A 22144-nucleotide genomic window follows, 5' to 3' on the forward strand; every position below is an offset into this window, starting at 1 on the left:
AGCGATTGGACAGACAGACAGCTGGACACTAATCCATGAATATCACATAAAATATGGAACATTTGAAAGTTGTGTAGAAGCCAGATATTTCCCATGAGAACTGCAGATGGAGTCAGACATTCATGCTGTATGATTTGGGACTTGCGCTTATCAGTTTTACTTACTTTTTTCAAAGGTCTTCAGCATGGAACTTTTCCTTTGTTGGATTGAGCAACATTGCACTTGCTCACATGGTATGATACCACAAAAACTTATTTCCGACGCAACTGTTGTGGGGTATATTGCTGTTGTGGTCGGACTTTCACTTAATTCTGTAAAATACAAGATTGTTAAGAATGCACAAGTGTTCTGTATAATACCATGCACCAGCATAAATAGCAATGTTACATCAATTGCAGTCATAGAACATACCATATGAAATATCCTGCATAGTAATTCATGAATCAGAGTGTTAAAGGGATAGGAAACCCCCCCCTAAAAAAAAACAATTTTTTAAAACATTTTTGTTGTACAAGTCATCAAATAACACCTATTAGCCCATTTTTATTGTTTACCTGAAAATTGGACTTGAAAATATAAGTTCTGCCAAACCCTTCTTTTGCTTCATTTTGCTGTCTAATTACAGCGTTCTACCTACGTAGAACTATGATGGTGTCCCACATGCGCACATACATTACGTATAGGCAGCGCATGTGCATATCTATCTTTTCAGGCGCTGTGACATCATCACCTCGCTGCTGACAAAGAGGCACGGGACATAGGATTGGGAGTGGCACACCAGACCACTCAAAGCCGGTACAAAAAAATGGAGGACTGGATTACAACATTTAATTGCGCATGCGAGTGCCCACACATTAGATTGCGCATGCAGAGATTAAGGAGAAGCCGTTATTTAAACATGCTAATTAAGTGATCAGTGCTGCAGCGCCATTGGAGGAGGGGACGGCATACATTATGTGTAACTACAGCCTACATTTATGGGCGATCGTTACGGCCGTTTACAAGGGAAATTAAAATATGATTTTCCTAAACATTAAAACTTTGTTTCAAGGTAAGAATTAATTGGTTATAATCTATGAAACTTTAACCGTGTGATAAAATATTTTTTATAATGTTACAAAAGTAAATATTTCTAACCATTTAATGAAACACAGTTGAGAATAACAATTCCACTGTCTACATTACTTAGTTTTAATAACTTATAAGATAGTATTACTTATAATAATATAGTATTATTGGTAGTTTATTCATAATATCCCATATAAAACATCTTAACAGAATATTAATGCTAACCAGCCCAGGATATTACGGAATAAAAAAATTAATCAGTTTTTAACCAGCTTAAAGGGACACTAAACCCAATTTTTTTTGTGTGATTCAGATAGAGCATGCAATTTTAAGCAACTTTCTAATTGACTCCTATTATCAAATTGTCTTCATTCTCTTGGTATTTTTATTTGAAATGCAAGAATGTAAGTTTAGATGTCGGCCCATTTTTGGTGAACAAACTGGGTTGTTCTTGCTGATTGGTGGATAAATTCACCCACCAATAAACAAGTGCTTTCCATGGTTCTGAACCAAAAAATAGCTTAAATGCCTTCTTTTTCAAATAAAGAAAGCAAGAGAACGAAGAAACATTGAAGAGCCACGAAGAAACATTGATAATAGGTGTAAATTAGAAAGTTGATTAAAATTGCATACTCTATCTGAATCACAAAAGAAAAAAAAATTGGGAACAGTGTCCCTTTAAATATAGTAATGTAGAGTCTTGAAGTGGATACATTGTAACAGTGTGACCCAAACATCTAATAACCTTTCATAAATCACAAAACTGAAAAAGTCAAGAAGCTAATCTGAACATAAACTGACAATCCTTTTTATGCCTAAACTACGTGTTTAAAAGGGACATGAATTTTATTTATGCTTCATAAATGAATCACTACATTGCAAAAGATCTTCATACAAAATAGAAGTTCAAAAGCCATTAAACTGTATTTTTTGGCAAAGTTTGCATTGTGATGCAGTCCAGGGACACACACCTTGAAAGCATCTTGACTGTTTCTTATCTTATCTCCTTTGCTGTGGACAGTTAGGGACCTATATACAGGAGCTGATGCACATATCAAGCAATCACTGTGTACAATGTAAAAGACTCAGGATTCTGAACTCCCCAGAATTCACTCCAGCCTCTGGGAGTAATGCAAAAAACATAATTTATGTAAGAACTTACCTGATAAATTCATTTCTTTCATATTAGCAAGAGTCCATGAGCTAGTGACGTATGGGATATACATTCCTACCAGGAGGGGCAAAGTTTCCCAAACCTCAAAATGCCTATAAATACACCCCTCACCACACCCACAAATCAGTTTAACGCATAGCCAAGAAGTGGGGTGATAAGAAAAAAGTGCGAAAGCATAAAAAATAAGGAATTGGAATAATTGTGCTTTATACAAAAAAATCATAACCACCACAAAAAGGGTGGGCCTCATGGACTCTTGCTAATATGAAAGAAATGAATTTATCAGGTAAGTTCTTACATAAATTATGTTTTCTTTCTTGGGGCGGAGCCAACTACCGAGGCGGATAGTCGCATGTACCCAGACCTCCTCTAATAACTCAGAAGAAAAGTGACTAAAATACTTTATCATATTTATCAAAAGCCATTTAAAATGTATATGGGGATACAGGGAACCAGTGGAGCCTTCAACTTTTGGCTCAAATTACTCCGGAGATCACCATATAATCACAGCACCTGACGGAACCCACATGGTACTTTAAGATTTGGAACAGAGCGATGGACAGGATAATTCAGCAAGCTTGACACTCTGCAAGCTATTTATATTCATACAGTGAAGGAAGTGTCTTCTGCCTAACCAACATAACTTGTCTTAACTCTATAATGGAGGTAACAGCTCTTTTAATGCTGCTAGCAAACAAAATGGACGCACACTTTCACTCTCTCATTAGCACGTTGAGAGACGAGTGTAGTGACACCGATGAAAAGGCGGAAGCTGAAACCTTAACCCAAAGCTTTCCTAGCTTACATGACATGAGGGTACAAGTTGGACTGCCTGATGCTACTTTTGAGAAGCACGCTGAGATCTACAGTCAACAGGACACCGGGCCAATCACGGGCATAGAATTGACATGCTCCGGTAACCCTGATCTGGTAAGAGATCATTCTGATCACATGTTCAACACAGAGGCTCTAACTTCAGATTCCCTAACGCGCTCCATCGAGCCCCTGGCTCATCAGCCATCTACCGGATCCTTTTATGACTCTTATGTCAGCAAAAACTGCCGATCTATACATCTCACTCGGCCGCCTAACACTTGGTTTGGGAACAACGCTACTTCTGAGGGCTCCTTCGCAGTGCTTTTTCAGAGCGCCTTCTGTGATACTCATGCAAACTCTAGCGACCTGAACGCAGGTTGGAGGACAGTGTGGGACCCTGGTCTATCTATTTATATCTGCCTTCCACGTAAGCTCCATAAAGACGGAGTGGGTTAACTTTACCCCATCAACCACATCATCATAAGGTTCCATAGATTATAACTCTGGGACTAGACCAAAGATACTGTTTCATCCTAGTCTTTAATAGTGGGACTATCCATATAATAGTTAAGTCTCTAATGTGGTGTATAATGTTTACTGCCCAATGTACTTATCCTTTGTTTTTTTTATTTTATATATATTCTGCACTGCCTTATAGGTCACACTTAAGTAGGAGATTCATGCTCCATTTTCTTATCCAGCGTGCAGTCAGCAGCATTGATACATAAGTTATTAGCTCCAGAATGCCTACCCCTCTGCCCACAGTTATAGCCCATCCTTCTCCAACACCTCTCCACATGAGTACCCTGTAACCCCATATTGAGCTGGCATGGGTAGTTATAAACATTTACCTGCTGGACTAATCCCTCTCCACCTTGAGATACTGAAGTGGAGAGGCATGCTATATATTTTTTGTTGTTATCTTGACATCATGCATATGTACATGCTCTGATGCTACATTATTTAACTCATCACACCATTTTATATAGACACAGATGCCAGAGATTATATCCCTACACAAGCTACTTCTAACACAGCATACCATAATTATATGCCTAGCCGCTCATACTAATGATAAGTGTTACCCAGTCACACTGTAGATTTGCTCTTAATTCACGCTCTATAGCTGTGGTCCCTGTCACTTAGTCCTGGTTATTGTTCTGTATGCATCAGCATATTTTGATGGGAATGAGTCAAAATGTTTATGGTCTTATACTGAAATGGGTTTGCTGGGGGGTAAAACTGTAATGTTTAGATCTGCCAGCATTATGGACAACTACTAACATAATCTAGTCTTGGCTGGGCGAGTACATCTAACTCTAATGTATTGTTCTTGTTTAGGTAGTGTTTGTTTAATTATAAGTTTAATGTCAAAACTGTATACGCTTGGAGAATGAGATCGATATGTGATGTCTGATATTGTCATTCATGAAGAGATGTTAAATCCCTGGGAATCAGTTATGACTATTTTTCTATATATATCTCATTATGGTTATCCTTTGGGGTTACCCTGCACTATCTCGCTATGATGCACGAGCGGACTGTCAGCGGCCGAGACAGTTTGCTATAGCTTTAATAGGTCTTAACATGTATATAGTTGTCATACCCGACAAACCCTGATATAGTAGATATGTAGCTTCAGACACAGCACCACCTCATTACTAGTGCACATCATTTATTATTGCTAGGCTCCTCTCCTCCCTTTCCCGCCGGTACTGGTTGCCTGCGGGTCATACCCCTACTCCCTTTCCCCTCATCGCCCTTAGGTGGCATCTCCCCTGGAGAAGAGCTCATCTAGAAGCCCCCTATATCTCATCTTATACCATGTAGGCTACCATTTGTTCTATATCTCATCGTGCACACATCCTAATACCCCTCTCTGAGAGCAACTGATCCAGAATATAATTGTACTCTTTTTTTATAAACAAAGGCCCAGGGACTTTTATTAGGTTTCCACTTAAGTATTTTTCTAGAGAGCAGACATCATGATAATAACCTGGGGAACTCGTTAGCTCCAATATAACTTAGGGCTCCACCCCCCGCCCTTACCTTTAGCTACTGTTCACCCTTACTGTAAGTGAACAAATAAGCGGTGTTTATCCGCAATTGTTAATACACAATTATAAGTTTTTCTTATATCCCTTTTTTATTTACATAGAATTCAAATACATCTTCATATTGCATTCAGTCTACCATACTATAGGATATACAAGTTGTTTTGGATATTTAAACTGCGAATGGTTCTTGTGTTGTAACTTAGGAAACAAAACGAAAAAGAGGTAATGCCAGAATGTGATTATTTCTTGTTATGATAGAGGTTTATGGTTTGACAAAACTTCAGAGGTGACGTGTTTCAATTCCATGTATAATGTTTATTGAATGCTACCCTTGTATATCTGGTTTTCCGATTCTAAAAAAAAAAATTATGTTTTCTTTCATGTAATTAGCAAGAGTCCATGAGCTAGTGACGTATGGGATAATGACTACCCAAGATGTGGATCTTCCACGCAAGAGTCACTAGAGAGGGAGGGATAAAATAAAGACAGCCAATTCCGCTGAAAATAATCCACACCAAAAATAAAGTTTAAATCTTATAATGAAAAAAACTGAAATTATAAGCAGAAGAATCAAACTGAAACAGCTGCCTGAAGTACTTTTCTACCAAAAACTGCTTCAGAAGAAGAAAACACATCAAAATGGTAGAATTTAGTAAAAGTATGCAAAGAAGACCAAGTTGCCGCTTTGCAAATCTGATCAACCGAAGCTTCATTCCTTAACGCCCAGGAAGTAGAAACTGACCTAGTAGAATGAGCTGTAATCCTTTGAGGCGGAGTTTTACCCGACTCGACATAGGCATGATGAATTAAAGATTTTAACCAAGATGCCAAAGAAATGGCAGAGGCCATCTGACCTTTCCTAGAACCGGAAAAGATAACAAATAGACTAGAAGTCTTTCGGAAATTCTTAGTAGCTTCAACATAATATTTCAAAGCTCTAACTACATCCAAAGAATGCAATGATTTCTCCTTAGAATTCTTAGGATTAGGACATAATGAAGGAACCACAATTTCTCTACTAATGTTGTTAGAATTCACAACCTTAGGTAAAAATTTAAAAGAAGTTCGCAACACCGCCTTATCCTGATGAAAAATCAGAAAAGGAGACTCACAAGAAAGAGCAGATAATTCAGAAACTCTTCTAGCAGAAGAGATGGCCAAAAGAAACAAAACTTTCCAAGAAAGTAATTTAATGTCCAATGAATGCATAGGTTCAAACGGAGGAGCTTGAAGAGCCCCCAGAACCAAATTCAAACTCCAAGGAGGAGAAATTGACTTAATGACAGGTTTTATACGAACCAAAGCTTGTACAAAACAATGAATATCAGGAAGATTAGCAATCTTTCTGTGTAAAAGAACAGAAAGAGCAGAGATTTGTCCTTTCAAGGAACTTGCAGATAAACCTTTATCCAAACCATCCTGAAGAAACTGTAAAATTCTCGGAATTCTAAAAGAATGCCAGGAAAAATGATGAGAAAGACACCAAGAAATGTCTTCCAGACTCTATAATATATCTTCCTAGATAGAGATTTACGAGCCTGTAACATAGTATTAATCACAGAGTCAGAGAAACCACTCTGACTAAGAATCAAGCGTTCAATCTCCATACCTTTAAATTTAAGGATTTGAGATCCTGATGGAAAAAAGGACCTTGCGACAGAAGGTCTGGTCTTAATGGAAGAGTCCACGGTTGGCAAGAGGCCATCCGGACAAGATCCGCATACCAAAACCTGTGAGGCCATGCTGGAGCCACCAGCAGAACAAACGAGCATTCCTTCAGAATCTTGGAGATTACTCTTGGAAGAAGAACTAGAGGCGGAAAGAGATAGGCAGGATGATACTTCCAAGGAAGTGACAATGCATCCACTGCTTCCGCCTGAGGATCCCTGGATCTGGACAGATACCTGGGAAGTTTCTTGTTTAGATGAGAAGCCATCAGATCTATTTCTGGAAGTCCCCACATTTGAACAATCTGAAGAAATACCTCTGGGTGAAGAGACCATTCGCCCGGATGTAACGTTTGGCGACTGAGATAATCCGCTTCCCAATTGTCTATACCTGGGATATGAACCGCAGAAACTAGACAGGAGCTGGATTCCGCCCATACCAGTATTCAAGATACTTCTTTCATAGCCAGAGGACTGTGAGTTCCTCCTTGATGATTGATGTATGCCACAGTTGTGACATTGTCTGTCTGAAAACAAATGAACGATTCTCTCTTTAGAAGAGGCCATGACTGAAGAGCTCTGAAAATTGCACGGAGTTCCAAAATATTGATTGGTAATCTCACCTCCTGAGATTCCCAAACCCCTTGTGCTGTCAGAGACCCCCAAACAGCTCCCCAACCTGTCAGACTTGCATCTGTTGAAATTACAGTCCAGGTCGGAAGAACAAAAGAAGCCCCCTGAACTAAACGATTGTGATCTGTCCACCACATCAGAGAGTGTCGTACAATCGGTTTTAAAGATATTAATTGAGATATCTTTGTGTAATCCCTGCACCACTGGTTCAGCATAGAGAGCTGAAGAGGTTGCATGTGAAAACGAGCAAAGGGGATCGCGTCCGATGTAGCAGTCATAAGACCTAGAATTTCCATGCATAAGGCTACCGAAGGGAATGATTGTGATTGAAGGTTTCGACAAGCTGAGATCAATTTTAGACGTCTCTTGTCTGTCAGAGACAGAGTCATGGACACTGAATCTATCTGGAAACCTAAAAAGGTTACCCTTGTCTGAGGAATCAATGAACTTTTCGGTAAATTGATCCTCCAACCATGATCTTGAAGAAACAACACAAGTCGATTCGTATGAGATTCTGCTAAATGTGAAGACTGAGCAAGTACCAAGATATCGTCCAAATAAGGAAATACCACAATACCCTGTTCTCTGATTACAGACAGAAGGGCACCGAGAACCTTTGTAAAAATTAATGGAGCTGTTGCTAGGCCAAACGGCAGAGCCACAAACTGGTAATGCTTGTCTAAGAAAGAGAATCTCAGAAACTGATAGTGATCTGGATGAATCGGAATATGCAGATATGCATCCTGTAAATCTATTGTGGACATAAAATGCCCTTGCTGAACAAAAGGCAGGATAGCCCTTATAGTTACCATTTTGAATGTTGGTATCCTTACATAACGATTCAATATTTTTAGATCCAGAACTGGTCTGAAGGAATTCTCCTTCTTTGGTACAATGAAGAGATTTGAATAAAACCCCAGCCCCTGTTCCAGAACTGGAACTGGCATAATTACTCCAGCCAACTCTAGATCTGAAACACATTTCAGAAATGCTTGAGCTTTCGCTGGATTTACTGGGACACGGGAAAGAAAAAATCTCTTTGCAGGAGGCCTTATCTTGAAGCCAATTCTGTACCCTTCTGAAACAATGTTCTGAATCCAAAGATTGTGAATTGAATTGATCCAAATTTCTTTGAAAAAACGTAATCTGCCCCCTACCAGCTGGGCTGGAATGAGGGCCGTACCTTCATGTGGACTTGGGAGCTGGCTTTGGTTTTCTAAAAGGCTTGGATTTATTCCAGACTGGAGATGGTTTCCAAACTGATACCGCTCCTGTGGGTGAAGGATCAGGCTTTTGTTCCTTATTGTGACGAAAGGAACAAAAACGATTATTAGACCTAAATTTACCTTTAGATTTTTTATCCTGTGGTAAAAAAGTTCCTTGCCCTCCAGTAACAGTTGAGATAATAGAATCCAACTGAGAACCAAATAATTTATTACCCTGGAAAGAAAGGGAAAGCAAAGTTGACTTAGAAGACATATCAGCATTCCAAGTTTTAAGCCATAAAGCTCTTCTAGCTAAAATAGCTAGAGACATATACCTGACATCGACTCTAATGATATCAAAGATGGCATCACAAATAAAGTTATTAGCATGTTGAAGAAGATTAACAATGCTATAAGAATTATGATCTGTTACTTGTTGCGCTAAAGCTTCTAACCAAAAAGTTGAAGCTGCAGCAACATCCGCTAAAGATATAGCTGGTCTAAGAAGATTAACTGAACATAACTAAGCTTTTCTTAGAAAGGATTCAATCTTCCTATCTAAAGGATCCTTAAAGGAAGTACTATCTGCCGTAGGAATAGTAGTACGTTTGGCAAGAGTAGAGATAGCCCCATCAACTTTAGGGATTTTGTCCCAAAACTCTAATCTGTCAGATGGCACAGGATATAATTGCTTAAAACGTTTAGAAGGAGTAAATTAATTACCCAAATTATTCCATTCCCTGGAGATTACTTCAGAAATAGCATCAGGGACAGGAAAAACTTCTGGAATAACTACAGGAGATTTAAAAACCTTTTTTAAATGTTTAGATTTAGTATCAAGAGGACCAGAATCCTCTATTTCTAATGCAATTAAGACTTCTTTAAGTAAAGAACGAATAAATTCCATTTTGAATAAATATGAAGATTTATCAGCATCAACCTCTGAAACAGAATCCTCTGAACCAGAGGAACCATTATCAGAATCAGAATGATGATGTTCATTTAAAAATTAATCTGAAAAATGAGAAGTTTTAAAAGACCTTTTACGTTTACTAGAAGGAGGAATAACAGACATGGCCTTCTTAATGGATTTAGAAACAAAATCTCTTATGTTAACAGGAACACTCTGAGAATTAGATGTTGACGGAACAGCAACAGGTAATGTAACATTACTAAAGGAAATATTATCTGCATTAACAAGTTTGTCATGACATTCATTACAAACAACAGCTGGAGGAACAGATACCACAAGTTTACAGCAGATACACTTAACTTTGGTCGATCCAGCACCAGGCAGCGTTTTTCCAGAAGTATCTTCTGACTCAGTGTCAATCTGGGACATCTTGCAATATGTAATAGAAAAAACAACATATAAAGCAAAATTGATCAAATTCCTTAAATGACAGTTTCAGGAATGGGAAAAAATGCCAGTGAACAAGCTTCTAGCAACCAGAAGCAATAAAAAATGAGACTTAAATAATGTGGAGACAATAGTGACGCCCATATTTTTTAGCGCCAAAAAAGACGCCCACATTATTTGGCGCCTAAATGCTTTTGGCACCAAAAATGACGCCACATCCGGAAAGCCAACACTTTTGGCGCAAAAAACGTCAAAAATGACGCAACTTCCGGCGACACGTATGACGCCGGAAAGAGAAAAAAAATTTTGCGCCAAAAAAGTCCGCGCCAAGAATGACGCAATAAAATGAAGCATTTTCAGCTGCCGCGAGCCTAACAGCCCACAGGAAAAAAAGTAAAATTTTAAGGTAAGAAAAAAATTGATTTATTCATATGCATTATCCCAAATATGAAACTGACTGTCTGAAATAAGGAACGTTGAACATTCTGAGTCAAGGCAAATATATGTTTGAATACATATATTTAGAACTTTATATAAAAGCGCCCAACCATAGCTTAGAGTGTCACAGAAAATACGACTTACTTACCCCAGGACACTCATCTACATGTAGTAGAAAGCCAAACCAGTAATGAAACGAGAATCAGTAGAGGTAATGGTATATATAAGAGTATATCGTCGATCTGAAAAGGGAGGTAAGAGATGAATCTCTACGACCGATAACAGAGAACCTATGAAATAGACCCCGTAGAAGGAGATCATTGAATTCAAATAGGCAATACTCTCCTCACATCCCTCTGACATTCACTGCACGCTGAGAGGAAAACCGGGCTCCAACCTGCTGCGGAGCGCATATCAACGTAGAATCTAGCACAAACTTACTTCACCACCTCCATAGGAGGCAAAGTTTGTAAAACTGATTTGTGGGTGTGGTGAGGGTGTATTTATAGGCATTTTGAGGTTTGGGAAACTTTGCCCCTCCTGGTAAGAATGTATATCCCATACGTCACTAGCTCATGGACTCTTGCTAATTACATGAAAGAAAGTACAGTTTTCAGATTTAAATTACAGGAAAAGCAGACAGGCAGTAACAAATTTCCCATCTATGATCATTCATTTTTTTAACAGCTTATCAAACTGACATCAGATTTTTGTAACTATGAGATAAAGCCAATTAGCATACTTCTCATGCAAATGTTAGAGCATATACAGCCTCTGATTGGCTATTCATTGATGTGCTCATGTGGCTGGCAAGTATGTGTTTGGCTCATATGCACCAATCAGCAGCTTCCTAAGTTACAAGATTGGCACTGCAGGTATGAACAAGACGTCTGTCAGAGAGATGAAAGGCTAGGGGATTGTTTTAAAGAAAAATGAATACATATGAAGTTTCTTTAAAACAGTATGATATGGCTATATAGCTTTGGAATACTATACACGTTTATGTTCATTTAGAATTGAATTGAAACAAGCAGGAAATGCACAATGCATACTGTAGTTCTCTCTCTATGACTAATAGAAAAAGCTCTAACACCTGTATTAGAGAACAGATACACAGCTCCACAGGATGTCTGAAAAGAAAATGTAGCCGTATCCAGCAAAAGAATATACTTTTTTATTTCAAAGTACAAAAAAAAGAATAAAAAAAATATTAAATTTGAATGGAAAAAAATAAATAAAAATGTATATACAATATAATTTTAAAGACATAAAATTATATTGTATATACATAATAATAAGGAATAATAACTTTTGCACAAAACACACATGTATGGAAAGATTCCCAAAACACTGTTATAATTGATAAGGATTTGCATACAAAGAGAGAAGCGCTCTACCAGGAACGAACAACAGCTCAGTGGCTTGTTCTATGGCGATTTACCACCCGGAAGCAGCCTCTTTTAGACCAGTGTGCTTTTCACAGAAGAAAACTTTCCTGAAGTATATCAGTCTGATCCCGCCAAGTAAGGTCAGTCCAGCCCCGAAATACCAGGCAATTCTCCTCTGAACAAGGAACATGACAACCCCAGACGATCGTTTCGGCCTCCTATGGGCCTCGTCAGTGAGGTGCAGCCACATTCCTCTAAGCACACTGGGCAAGGAGTCCACGTCTGGTTTCCCCCATCACCCATAGGGAGACTTCCCCAGGGTCATAATAATTTGCATACAAAGAGAGAAGCGCTCTACCAGGAACGAACAACAGCTCAGTGGCTTGTTCTATGGCGATTTACCACCCGGAAGCAGCCTCTTTTAGACCAGTGTGCTTTTCACAGAAGAAAACTTTCCTGAAGTATATCAGTCTGATCCCGCCAAGTAAGGTCAGTCCAGCCCCGAAATACCAGGCAATTCTCCTCTGAACAAGGAACATGACAACCCCAGACGATCGTTTCGGCCTCCTATGGGCCTCGTCAGTGAGGTGCAGCCACATTCCTCTAAGCACACTGGGCAAGGAGTCCACGTCTGGTTTCCCCCATCACCCATAGGGAGACTTCCCCAGGGTCATAATAATTTGCATACAAAGAGAGAAGCGCTCTACCAGGAACGAACAACAGCTCAGTGGCTTGTTCTATGGCGATTTACCACCCGGAAGCAGCCTCTTTTAGACCAGTGTGCTTTTCACAGAAGAAAACTTTCCTGAAGTATATCAGTCTGATCCCGCCAAGTAAGGTCAGTCCAGCCCCGAAATACCAGGCAATTCTCCTCTGAACAAGGAACATGACAACCCCAGACGATCGTTTCGGCCTCCTATGGGCCTCGTCAGTGAGGTGCAGCCACATTCCTCTAAGCACACTGGGCAAGGAGTCCACGTCTGGTTTCCCCCATCACCCATAGGGAGACTTCCCCAGGGTCATAATAATTTGCATACAAAGAGAGAAGCGCTCTACCAGGAACGAACAACAGCTCAGTGGCTTGTTCTATGGCGATTTACCACCCGGAAGCAGCCTCTTTTAGACCAGTGTGCTTTTCACAGAAGAAAACTTTCCTGAAGTATATCAGTCTGATCCCGCCAAGTAAGGTCAGTCCAGCCCCGAAATACCAGGCAATTCTCCTCTGAACAAGGAACATGACAACCCCAGACGATCGTTTCGGCCTCCTATGGGCCTCGTCAGTGAGGTGCAGCCACATTCCTCTAAGCACACTGGGCAAGGAGTCCACGTCTGGTTTCCCCCATCACCCATAGGGAGACTTCCCCAGGGTCATAATAATTTGCATACAAAGAGAGAAGCGCTCTACCAGGAACGAACAACAGCTCAGTGGCTTGTTCTATGGCGATTTACCACCCGGAAGCAGCCTCTTTTAGACCAGTGTGCTTTTCACAGAAGAAAACTTTCCTGAAGTATATCAGTCTGATCCCGCCAAGTAAGGTCAGTCCAGCCCCGAAATACCAGGCAATTCTCCTCTGAACAAGGAACATGACAACCCCAGACGATCGTTTCGGCCTCCTATGGGCCTCGTCAGTGAGGTGCAGCCACATTCCTCTAAGCACACTGGGCAAGGAGTCCACGTCTGGTTTCCCCCATCACCCATAGGGAGACTTCCCCAGGGTCATAATAATTTGCATACAAAGAGAGAAGCGCTCTACCAGGAACGAACAACAGCTCAGTGGCTTGTTCTATGGCGATTTACCACCCGGAAGCAGCCTCTTTTAGACCAGTGTGCTTTTCACAGAAGAAAACTTTCCTGAAGTATATCAGTCTGATCCCGCCAAGTAAGGTCAGTCCAGCCCCGAAATACCAGGCAATTCTCCTCTGAACAAGGAACATGACAACCCCAGACGATCGTTTCGGCCTCCTATGGGCCTCGTCAGTGAGGTGCAGCCACATTCCTCTAAGCACACTGGGCAAGGAGTCCACGTCTGGTTTCCCCCATCACCCATAGGGAGACTTCCCCAGGGTCATAATAATTTGCATACAAAGAGAGAAGCGCTCTACCAGGAACGAACAACAGCTCAGTGGCTTGTTCTATGGCGATTTACCACCCGGAAGCAGCCTCTTTTAGACCAGTGTGCTTTTCACAGAAGAAAACTTTCCTGAAGTATATCAGTCTGATCCCGCCAAGTAAGGTCAGTCCAGCCCCGAAATACCAGGCAATTCTCCTCTGAACAAGGAACATGACAACCCCAGACGATCGTTTCGGCCTCCTATGGGCCTCGTCAGTGAGGTGCAGCCACATTCCTCTAAGCACACTGGGCAAGGAGTCCACGTCTGGTTTCCCCCATCACCCATAGGGAGACTTCCCCAGGGTCATAATAATTTGCATACAAGGATGTTTACTGTGTGATTAATTCCAAACAGAGAATTTGAATAACATAAGATATAAATCAGGATTTCTGATCCTGCTGAAAGCTAAATATCTACATACTATATATTATAACTGTATTATCCCGATTCTATCATCTGATATTTCAAAGCTTCAAGACAATTTGAGATTTACTAAAGTTTATTCATGACAAAAATGCAATATCTCTGACATATGCCATACTGAAAATACTGTTAGCTGCTATTTGTGAGGATATTTCAGTAAAACATTTTCTTCATAAGGTGCAGGAACATACAGAGTAAGCAATATAAACAGTGTGCGCGATCCGATATACGGCATAGTTTTCGGCGCAAGCGAGGGAACCCGCGCCGCCCGTAGTTTCACCTCGCACATCAGGGTATTACATATACCCCGCCGGCAGTTGCTAAAGTGCAGTAAGTCGGACAAACTAGAGATGTACAGAAATAAGCGTAAATACAAATTTCTGGAGTCGCCAGTGACTTACGGCACTTTAGAAACTGCCTGCGCCTAAAAAAACTAACTAAAGTATTAAATCTCCCGTAACTGTCTAACACGCCTCCCAAAAATAAGCCAGACACGTATACCCCTATATCCACAATCCCCCCTCTCACTCCTAATGATAAATGTATTAACCCCTAGACCAACAACCCCCCACAACGCAATAAGCCTAATTATTAACCCCTAAACTGCCATAGCACACACCGCAATAAACCTATCCTAGTATTAACCCCTAAACCGCCGCTTCCGGAGCCCACCGCCACCTACATTATATGTATTAACCCATAAACCGCCGCTCCCGGACCCCGCCGCCACTAAATAAAGTGTTTAACCCCTAAACCGCCGCTCCCGGACCCCGCCGCCACCTACATTAAATTTATTAACCCCTAATATGACACCACTACACAGCCGCCACCTACATTAAATATATTAACCGCTAATCTGACCCCCCTAAACCGCCGCCACCTACATTAAATGTATTACCCCCTAAACCTAAGTCTAACCCTAACACCCCCTAACTTAATTATTATTTAAATAAATATAAATAATATTAATATTATTAACTAAATAATTCCTATTTAAAACTAAATACTTACCTATAAAATAAACCCTAAGATAGCTACAATATAATTAATAATTACATTGAAGCTATTTTAGGGTTTATATTTATTTTGCAGGTAAGTTTGTATTTATTTTAACAAGGTACAATAGCTATTAAATAGTTAATAACTATTTAATAGCTATCTAGTTAAAATAATTACAAAATTACCTGTAAAATAAATCCTAACCTAAGTTACAAATACACCTAACACTACACTATCAATAAATTAATTAAATAAATGAACTACAATTATCTAAAATAAAATACAATTAAATAAACTATACTATATTACAAAAACAACCAAAGACTAAATTACAAAAAATAAAAAATATTACAAGAAGTTTAATCTAATTACACCTAATCTAAGCCTCCTAATAAAATAAAAAAGCCCCCCAAAATAATAAAATTCCCTATCCTAAACTAAATTACAAATAGGCCTTAAAAGGGCCTTTTGCGGGGCATTGCCCCAAAGTAATCAGCTCTTTTACCTGTAAAAAAAAGAAATACAATACCCCCCCAACATTACAACCCACCACCCACACACCCCTACTATAAAACCCACCCGATCCCCCCTTAAAAAAACCTAACACTACCCCATTGAAGATCACCCTACCTTGAGCCGTCTTCACCCAGCCGGGCACCAGTGGTCATCCGATGGGGCAGAAGAGGACATCCGGACCGGCAGAAGTCTTCATCCTATCTGGGCAGAAGAGGAAATCTGGACCGGCAGACATCTTCATCCAAGCGGCATCTTCATCCATCCGACGAGGAACGGCTCCATCTTGAAGACCTCCGGCACGGAACATCCTTCTCGGCCGACGGACTAACGACGAATGAATATTCTTTTAAATGACGTCATCCAAGATGGGGTCCCTCGAATTCCGATTGGCTGATAGGATTCTATCAGACAATCGGAATTACCTTGCATTCTATTGGATGATCCAATCAGCCAATCGGATTGAACTTCAATCCGATTGGCTGATTAAATCAACCAATCTGATTTTTCCTACCTTAATTCCGATTGGCTGATAGAATCCTATCAGCCAATTGGAATTCGAGGGACGCCATCTTGGATGACGTCATTTAAAGGAATATTCATTCGTCGTTAGTCCGTCGGCCGAGAAGGATGTTCCACGCCGGAGGTCTTCAAGATGGAGCCGTTCCTCGTCGGATGGATGAAAATAGAAGATGCCACTTGGATGAAGATGTCTGCCGGTCCGGATGTCCTCTTCTGCCCCATCGGATAACCAGTGGTGCCCGGCTGGGTGAAGACGGCTCAAGGTAGGGTGATCTTCAATGGGGTAGTGTTAGGTTATTTTTAGGGGGTTGTAATGTTGGGGGGGGGTATTGTATTTCTTTTTTTTACAGGTAAAAGAGCTGATTACTTTGGGGCAATGCCCCGCAAAAGGCCCTTTTAAGGGCTGGTAAAAGAGCTGATTACTTTGGGGCAATGCCCCGTAAAAGGCCCTTTTAAGGGCTATTTGTAATTTAGTTTAGGATAGGGAATTTTATTATTTTGGGGGGCTTTTTTATTTTATTAGGGGGCTTAGATTAGGTGTAATTAGATTAAACTTCTTGTAATATTTTTTTATTTTTTGTAATTTAGTGGGGTTTTTTTGTAATATAGTTTAGTTTATTTAATTGTATTTTATTTTAGAAAACTGTAGTTAATTTATTTAATTAATTTATTGATAGCGTAGTGTAAGGTGTATTTGTAACTTAGGTTAGGATTTATTTTACAGGTAATTTTGTAATTATTTTAACTAGGTAGCTATTAAATAGTTATTAACTATTTAATAGCTATTGTACCTAGTTAAAATAAATACAAAGTTACCTGTAAAATAAATATAAATCCTAAAATAGCTAAAATGTAATTATTAATTATATTGTAGCTATCTTAGGGTTTATTTTATTGGTAAGTATTTAGTTTTAAATAGGAATTATTAAGTTAATTAATACATTTAATGTAGGTGGCGGCGGTGTAGGGGGATCAGATTAGGGGTTAATAAATTTAATGTAAGTGGCGGCGGTGTACGGGTGTCAGGTTAGGGTTTAATAAATTTAATGCAGGTGGTGGCGGGGTCCGGGAGCGGCAGTTTAGGGGTTAAACACTTTATTTAGTGGCGGCGGGGTCCGGGAGCGGGGGTTTAGGGGTTAAACACTTTATTAGGTATTGCGGTGGGGGATTGCGGTTGACAGGTAGATAGACATTGCACATGCGTTAGGTGTTAGTTTTATTTTTAGGCATTTACGGTGCTCCCATACTCAGCGCAAGGCCTGCTACGGCTGCATTTTATGGAGAGGTGAAAATTGAGTACGTTTTCTCCATTTTCGCCACGTAAGGCCTTGTGCTGGATACTGGATACCAAATTGCGCGGGTTTTATATGTTAGTCTATGGGGGAAATAACTATGTCCGACGGGTGAAATATACATGCCGCATTTATATGTGGCGCTGTATATAGGATACCAAACCCGCGACGCTGCATATTGGATCGGGCCTAGTATGTTAAATGTCTTAAAACAGAGCACTATGACCTTATACCTACCAGAGTTTAAATGTTTACTATGTTGCATGGCCTTGTGTGGGGTTTTCAAATTTAAGCCCCTTCCATTCTATTTGATAAAAACCTACAATACCCATTTGTCCATGGTTTTCAAATGCATGAATTGTATAACACGCCATATACCTTACATAGGACAACTCAACATTGGTATGCAAGTGATTTTCAAAAGGTTTTGGACTTTTCAAATTCTTCACAGACCTATTGAAAGTCTATTCCATGTGGCATTTCATAGCTGTCTACACAGGTTGTTTTTTTAATGGTAAAGGTTTTGTGTATCCTCAATTCACATGTTTAATAAGAATGATATACACTGTTTGTATGTATGTATGCATGTATGTGTATATATATATATATATATATATATATATATATATAAAATGAAGTTAAAAATATAGTTCGAATTGACCGTTAAGATATGAAAATTGTTTACACAGTAAATATAATAATCACAATATCAATATATGATTGCAATTAAGTGTTAGATGCTTTTAACATTGTTATTAGAAAATTATTCAAAATGATAGGAAATGATTAATTGTACAAATGTCCTAAATTTATTAAAAAAAAAAAAAGACTGCTTACATTATATATCAGACCTTTCAACAGTCCTAGATCTTGTGGGATTGTAATAGGTTAGGGAGACTGCCCTCTTTCATGCCTGCAGCTCCCTTGACATGCTCAGCCACTGTCTGTAACACACAGTCTCAACATGCTCAGCCACTGTCTGTAACACACAGTCTCAATATGCTCAGCCACTGTCTGTAACACACAGTCTCAACATGCTCAGCCACTGTCTGTAACACACTGTCTCAACATGCTCAGCCACTGTCTGTAACACATTGTCTCAATATGCTCAGCCACTGTCTGTAACACACAGTCTCAACATGCTCAGCCACTGTCTGTAACACACAGTCTCAACATGCTCAGCCACTGTCTGTAACACACAGTCTCAACATGCTCAGCCACTGTCTGTAACACACAGTCTCAACATGCTCAGCCACTGTCTGTAACACACAGTCTCAACATGCTCAGCCACTGTCTGTAACACACTGTCTCAACATGCTCAGCCACTGTCTGTAACACACAGTCTCAACATGCTCAGCCACTGTCTGTAACACACAGTCTCAACATGCTCAGCCACTGTCTGTAACACACAGTCTCAACATGCTCAGCCACTGTCTGTAACACACAGTCTCAACATGCTCAGCCACTGTCTGTAACACATTGTCTCAATATGCTCAGCCACTGTCTGTAACACACAGTCTCAACATGCTCAGCCACTGTCTGTAACACACAGTCTCAACATGCTCAGCCACTGTCTGTAACACACAGTCTCAACATGCTCAGCCACTGTCTGTAACACACAGTCTCAACATGCTCAGCCACTGTCTGTAACACATTGTCTCAATATGCTCAGCCACTGTCTGTAACACACTGTCTCAACATGCTCAGCCACTGTCTGTAACACACAGTCTCAACATGTTCAGCCACTGTCTGTAACACACTGTCTCAACATGCTCAGCCACTGCCTGTAACACACAGTCTCAACATGCTCGGCCACTGTCTGTAACACACAGTCTCAACATGCTCAGCCACTGTCTGTAACACACAGTCTCAACATGCTCAGCCACTGTCTGTAACACACAGTCTCAATATGCTCAGCCACTGCCTGTAACACACAGTCTCAACATGCTCGGCCACTGTCTGTAACACACAGTCTCAACATGCTCAGCCACTGTCTGTAACACACAGTCTCAACATGCTCAGCCACTGTCTGTAACACACAGTCTCAACATGCTCAGCCACTGTCTGTAACACATTGTCTCAATATGCTCAGCCACTGTCTGTAACACACTGTCTCAACATGCTCAGCCACTGTCTGTAACACACAGTCTCAACATGTTCAGCCACTGTCTGTAACACACTGTCTCAACATGCTCAGCCACTGCCTGTAACACACAGTCTCAACATGCTCGGCCACTGTCTGTAACACACAGTCTCAACATGCTCAGCCACTGTCTGTAACACACAGTCTCAACATGCTCAGCCACTGTCTGTAACACACAGTCTCAATATGCTCAGCCACTGTCTGTAACACACAGTCTCAACATGCTCAGCCACTGTCTGTAACACACTGTCTCAACATGCTCAGCCACTGTCTGTAACACATTGTCTCAATATGCTCAGCCACTGTCTGTAACACACAGTCTCAATATGCTCAGCCACTGTCTGTAACACACAGTCTCAATATGCTCAGCCACTGTCTGTAACACACAGTCTCAATATGCTCAGCCACTGTCTGTAACACCACTGTCTCAACATGCTCAGCCATTGTCTCTAACACACTGTCTCAACATGCTCAGCCACTGTCTATAACACACTGTCTCAACATGCTCAGCCACTGTCTGTAACACACAGTCTCAACATGCTCAGCCACTGTCTGTAACAAACTGTCTCAACATGCTCAGCCACTGTCTGTAACACACAGTCTCAACATGCTCAGCCACTGTCTGTAACACACTGTCTCAACATGCTCAGCCACTGCCTGTAACACACAGTCTCAACATGCTCAGCCACTGTCTGTAACACACAGTCTCAACATGCTCGGCCACTGTCTGCAACACACTGTCTCAACATGCTCAGCCACTGTCTGTAACACACTGTCTCAACATGCTCAGCCACTGTCTGTAACACACTGTCTCAACATGCTCAGCCACTGTCTGTAACACACAGTCTCAATATGCTCAGCCACTGTCTGTAACACACTGTCTCAATATGCTCAGCCACTGTCTGTAACACACAGTCTCAACATGCTCAACCACTGTCTGTAATACACTGTCTCAACATGCTCAGCCACTTCCTGTAACACACAGTCTCAATATGCTCAGCCACTGTCTGTAACAAACTGTCTCAACATGCTCAGCCACTGTCTGTAACACACTGTCTCAATATGCTCAGCCACTGTCTGTAACAAACTGTCTCAATATGCTCAGCCACTGTTTGTAACAAACTGTCTCAACATGCTCAGCCACTGTCTGTAACACACAGTCTCAACATGCTCAGCCACTGTCTGTAACACACTGTCTCAACATGCTCAGCCACTGTCTGTAACACACAGTCTCAACATGCTCAGCCACTGTCTGTAACACACTGTCTCAACATGCTCAGCCACTGTCTGTAACACATTGTCTCAATATGCTCAGCCACTGTCTGTAACACACAGTCTCAATATGCTCAGCCACTGTCTGTAACACACAGTCTCAATATGCTCAGCCACTGTCTGTAACACACAGTCTCAATATGCTCAGCCACTGTCTGTAACACCACTGTCTCAACATGCTCAGCCATTGTCTCTAACACACTGTCTCAACATGCTCAGCCACTGTCTATAACACACTGTCTCAACATGCTCAGCCACTGTCTGTAACACACAGTCTCAACATGCTCAGCCACTGTCTGTAACATACTGTCTCAACATGCTCAACCACTGTCTGTAACACACAGTCTCAACATGCTCAGCCACTGTCTGTAACACACTGTCTCAACATGCTCAGCCACTGCCTGTAACACACAGTCTCAACATGCTCAGCCACTGTCTGTAACACACAGTCTCAACATGCTCGGCCACTGTCTGTAACACACTGTCTCAACATGCTCAGCCACTGTCTGTAACACACTGTCTCAACATGCTCAGCCACTGTCTGTAACACACTGTCTCAACATGCTCAGCCACTGTCTGTAACACACTGTCTCAACATGCTCAGCCACTGTCTGTAACACACAGTCTCAATATGCTCAGCCACTGTCTGTAACACACTGTCTCAATATGCTCAGCCACTGTCTGTAACACACAGTCTCAACATGCTCAACCACTGTCTGTAATACACTGTCTCAACATGCTCAGCCACTTCCTGTAACACACAGTCTCAATATGCTCAGCCACTGTCTGTAACAAACTGTCTCAACATGCTCAGCCACTGTCTGTAACACACTGTCTCAATATGCTCAGCCACTGTCTGTAACAAACTGTCTCAATATGCTCAGCCACTGTTTGTAACAAACTGTCTCAACATGCTCAGCCACTGTCTGTAACACACAGTCTCAACATGCTCAGCCACTGTCTGTAACACACTGTCTCAACATGCTCAGCCACTGTCTGTAACACACAGTCTCAACATGCTCAGCCAGTGTCTGTAACACACTGTCTCAACATACTCAGCCA

General features: G+C 40.9%; 1 protein-coding gene across 1 annotated transcript in view; it reads right to left on the bottom strand.

Moving 5' to 3' along the window:
* Positions 1 to 22144, bottom strand: part of MYRFL (myelin regulatory factor like) — a 477269-nt gene that overhangs the window by 104590 nt on the left and 350535 nt on the right. Inside the window, 1 exon segment of the mRNA XM_053719216.1 lies at positions 165 to 311. Within this exon segment, the coding sequence (XP_053575191.1) occupies positions 165 to 311 (147 nt within the window).

The sequence above is a fragment of the Bombina bombina genome, chromosome 6, assembly GCF_027579735.1.
Source record: "Bombina bombina isolate aBomBom1 chromosome 6, aBomBom1.pri, whole genome shotgun sequence".
NCBI classification, from domain to species: domain Eukaryota; kingdom Metazoa; phylum Chordata; class Amphibia; order Anura; family Bombinatoridae; genus Bombina; species Bombina bombina.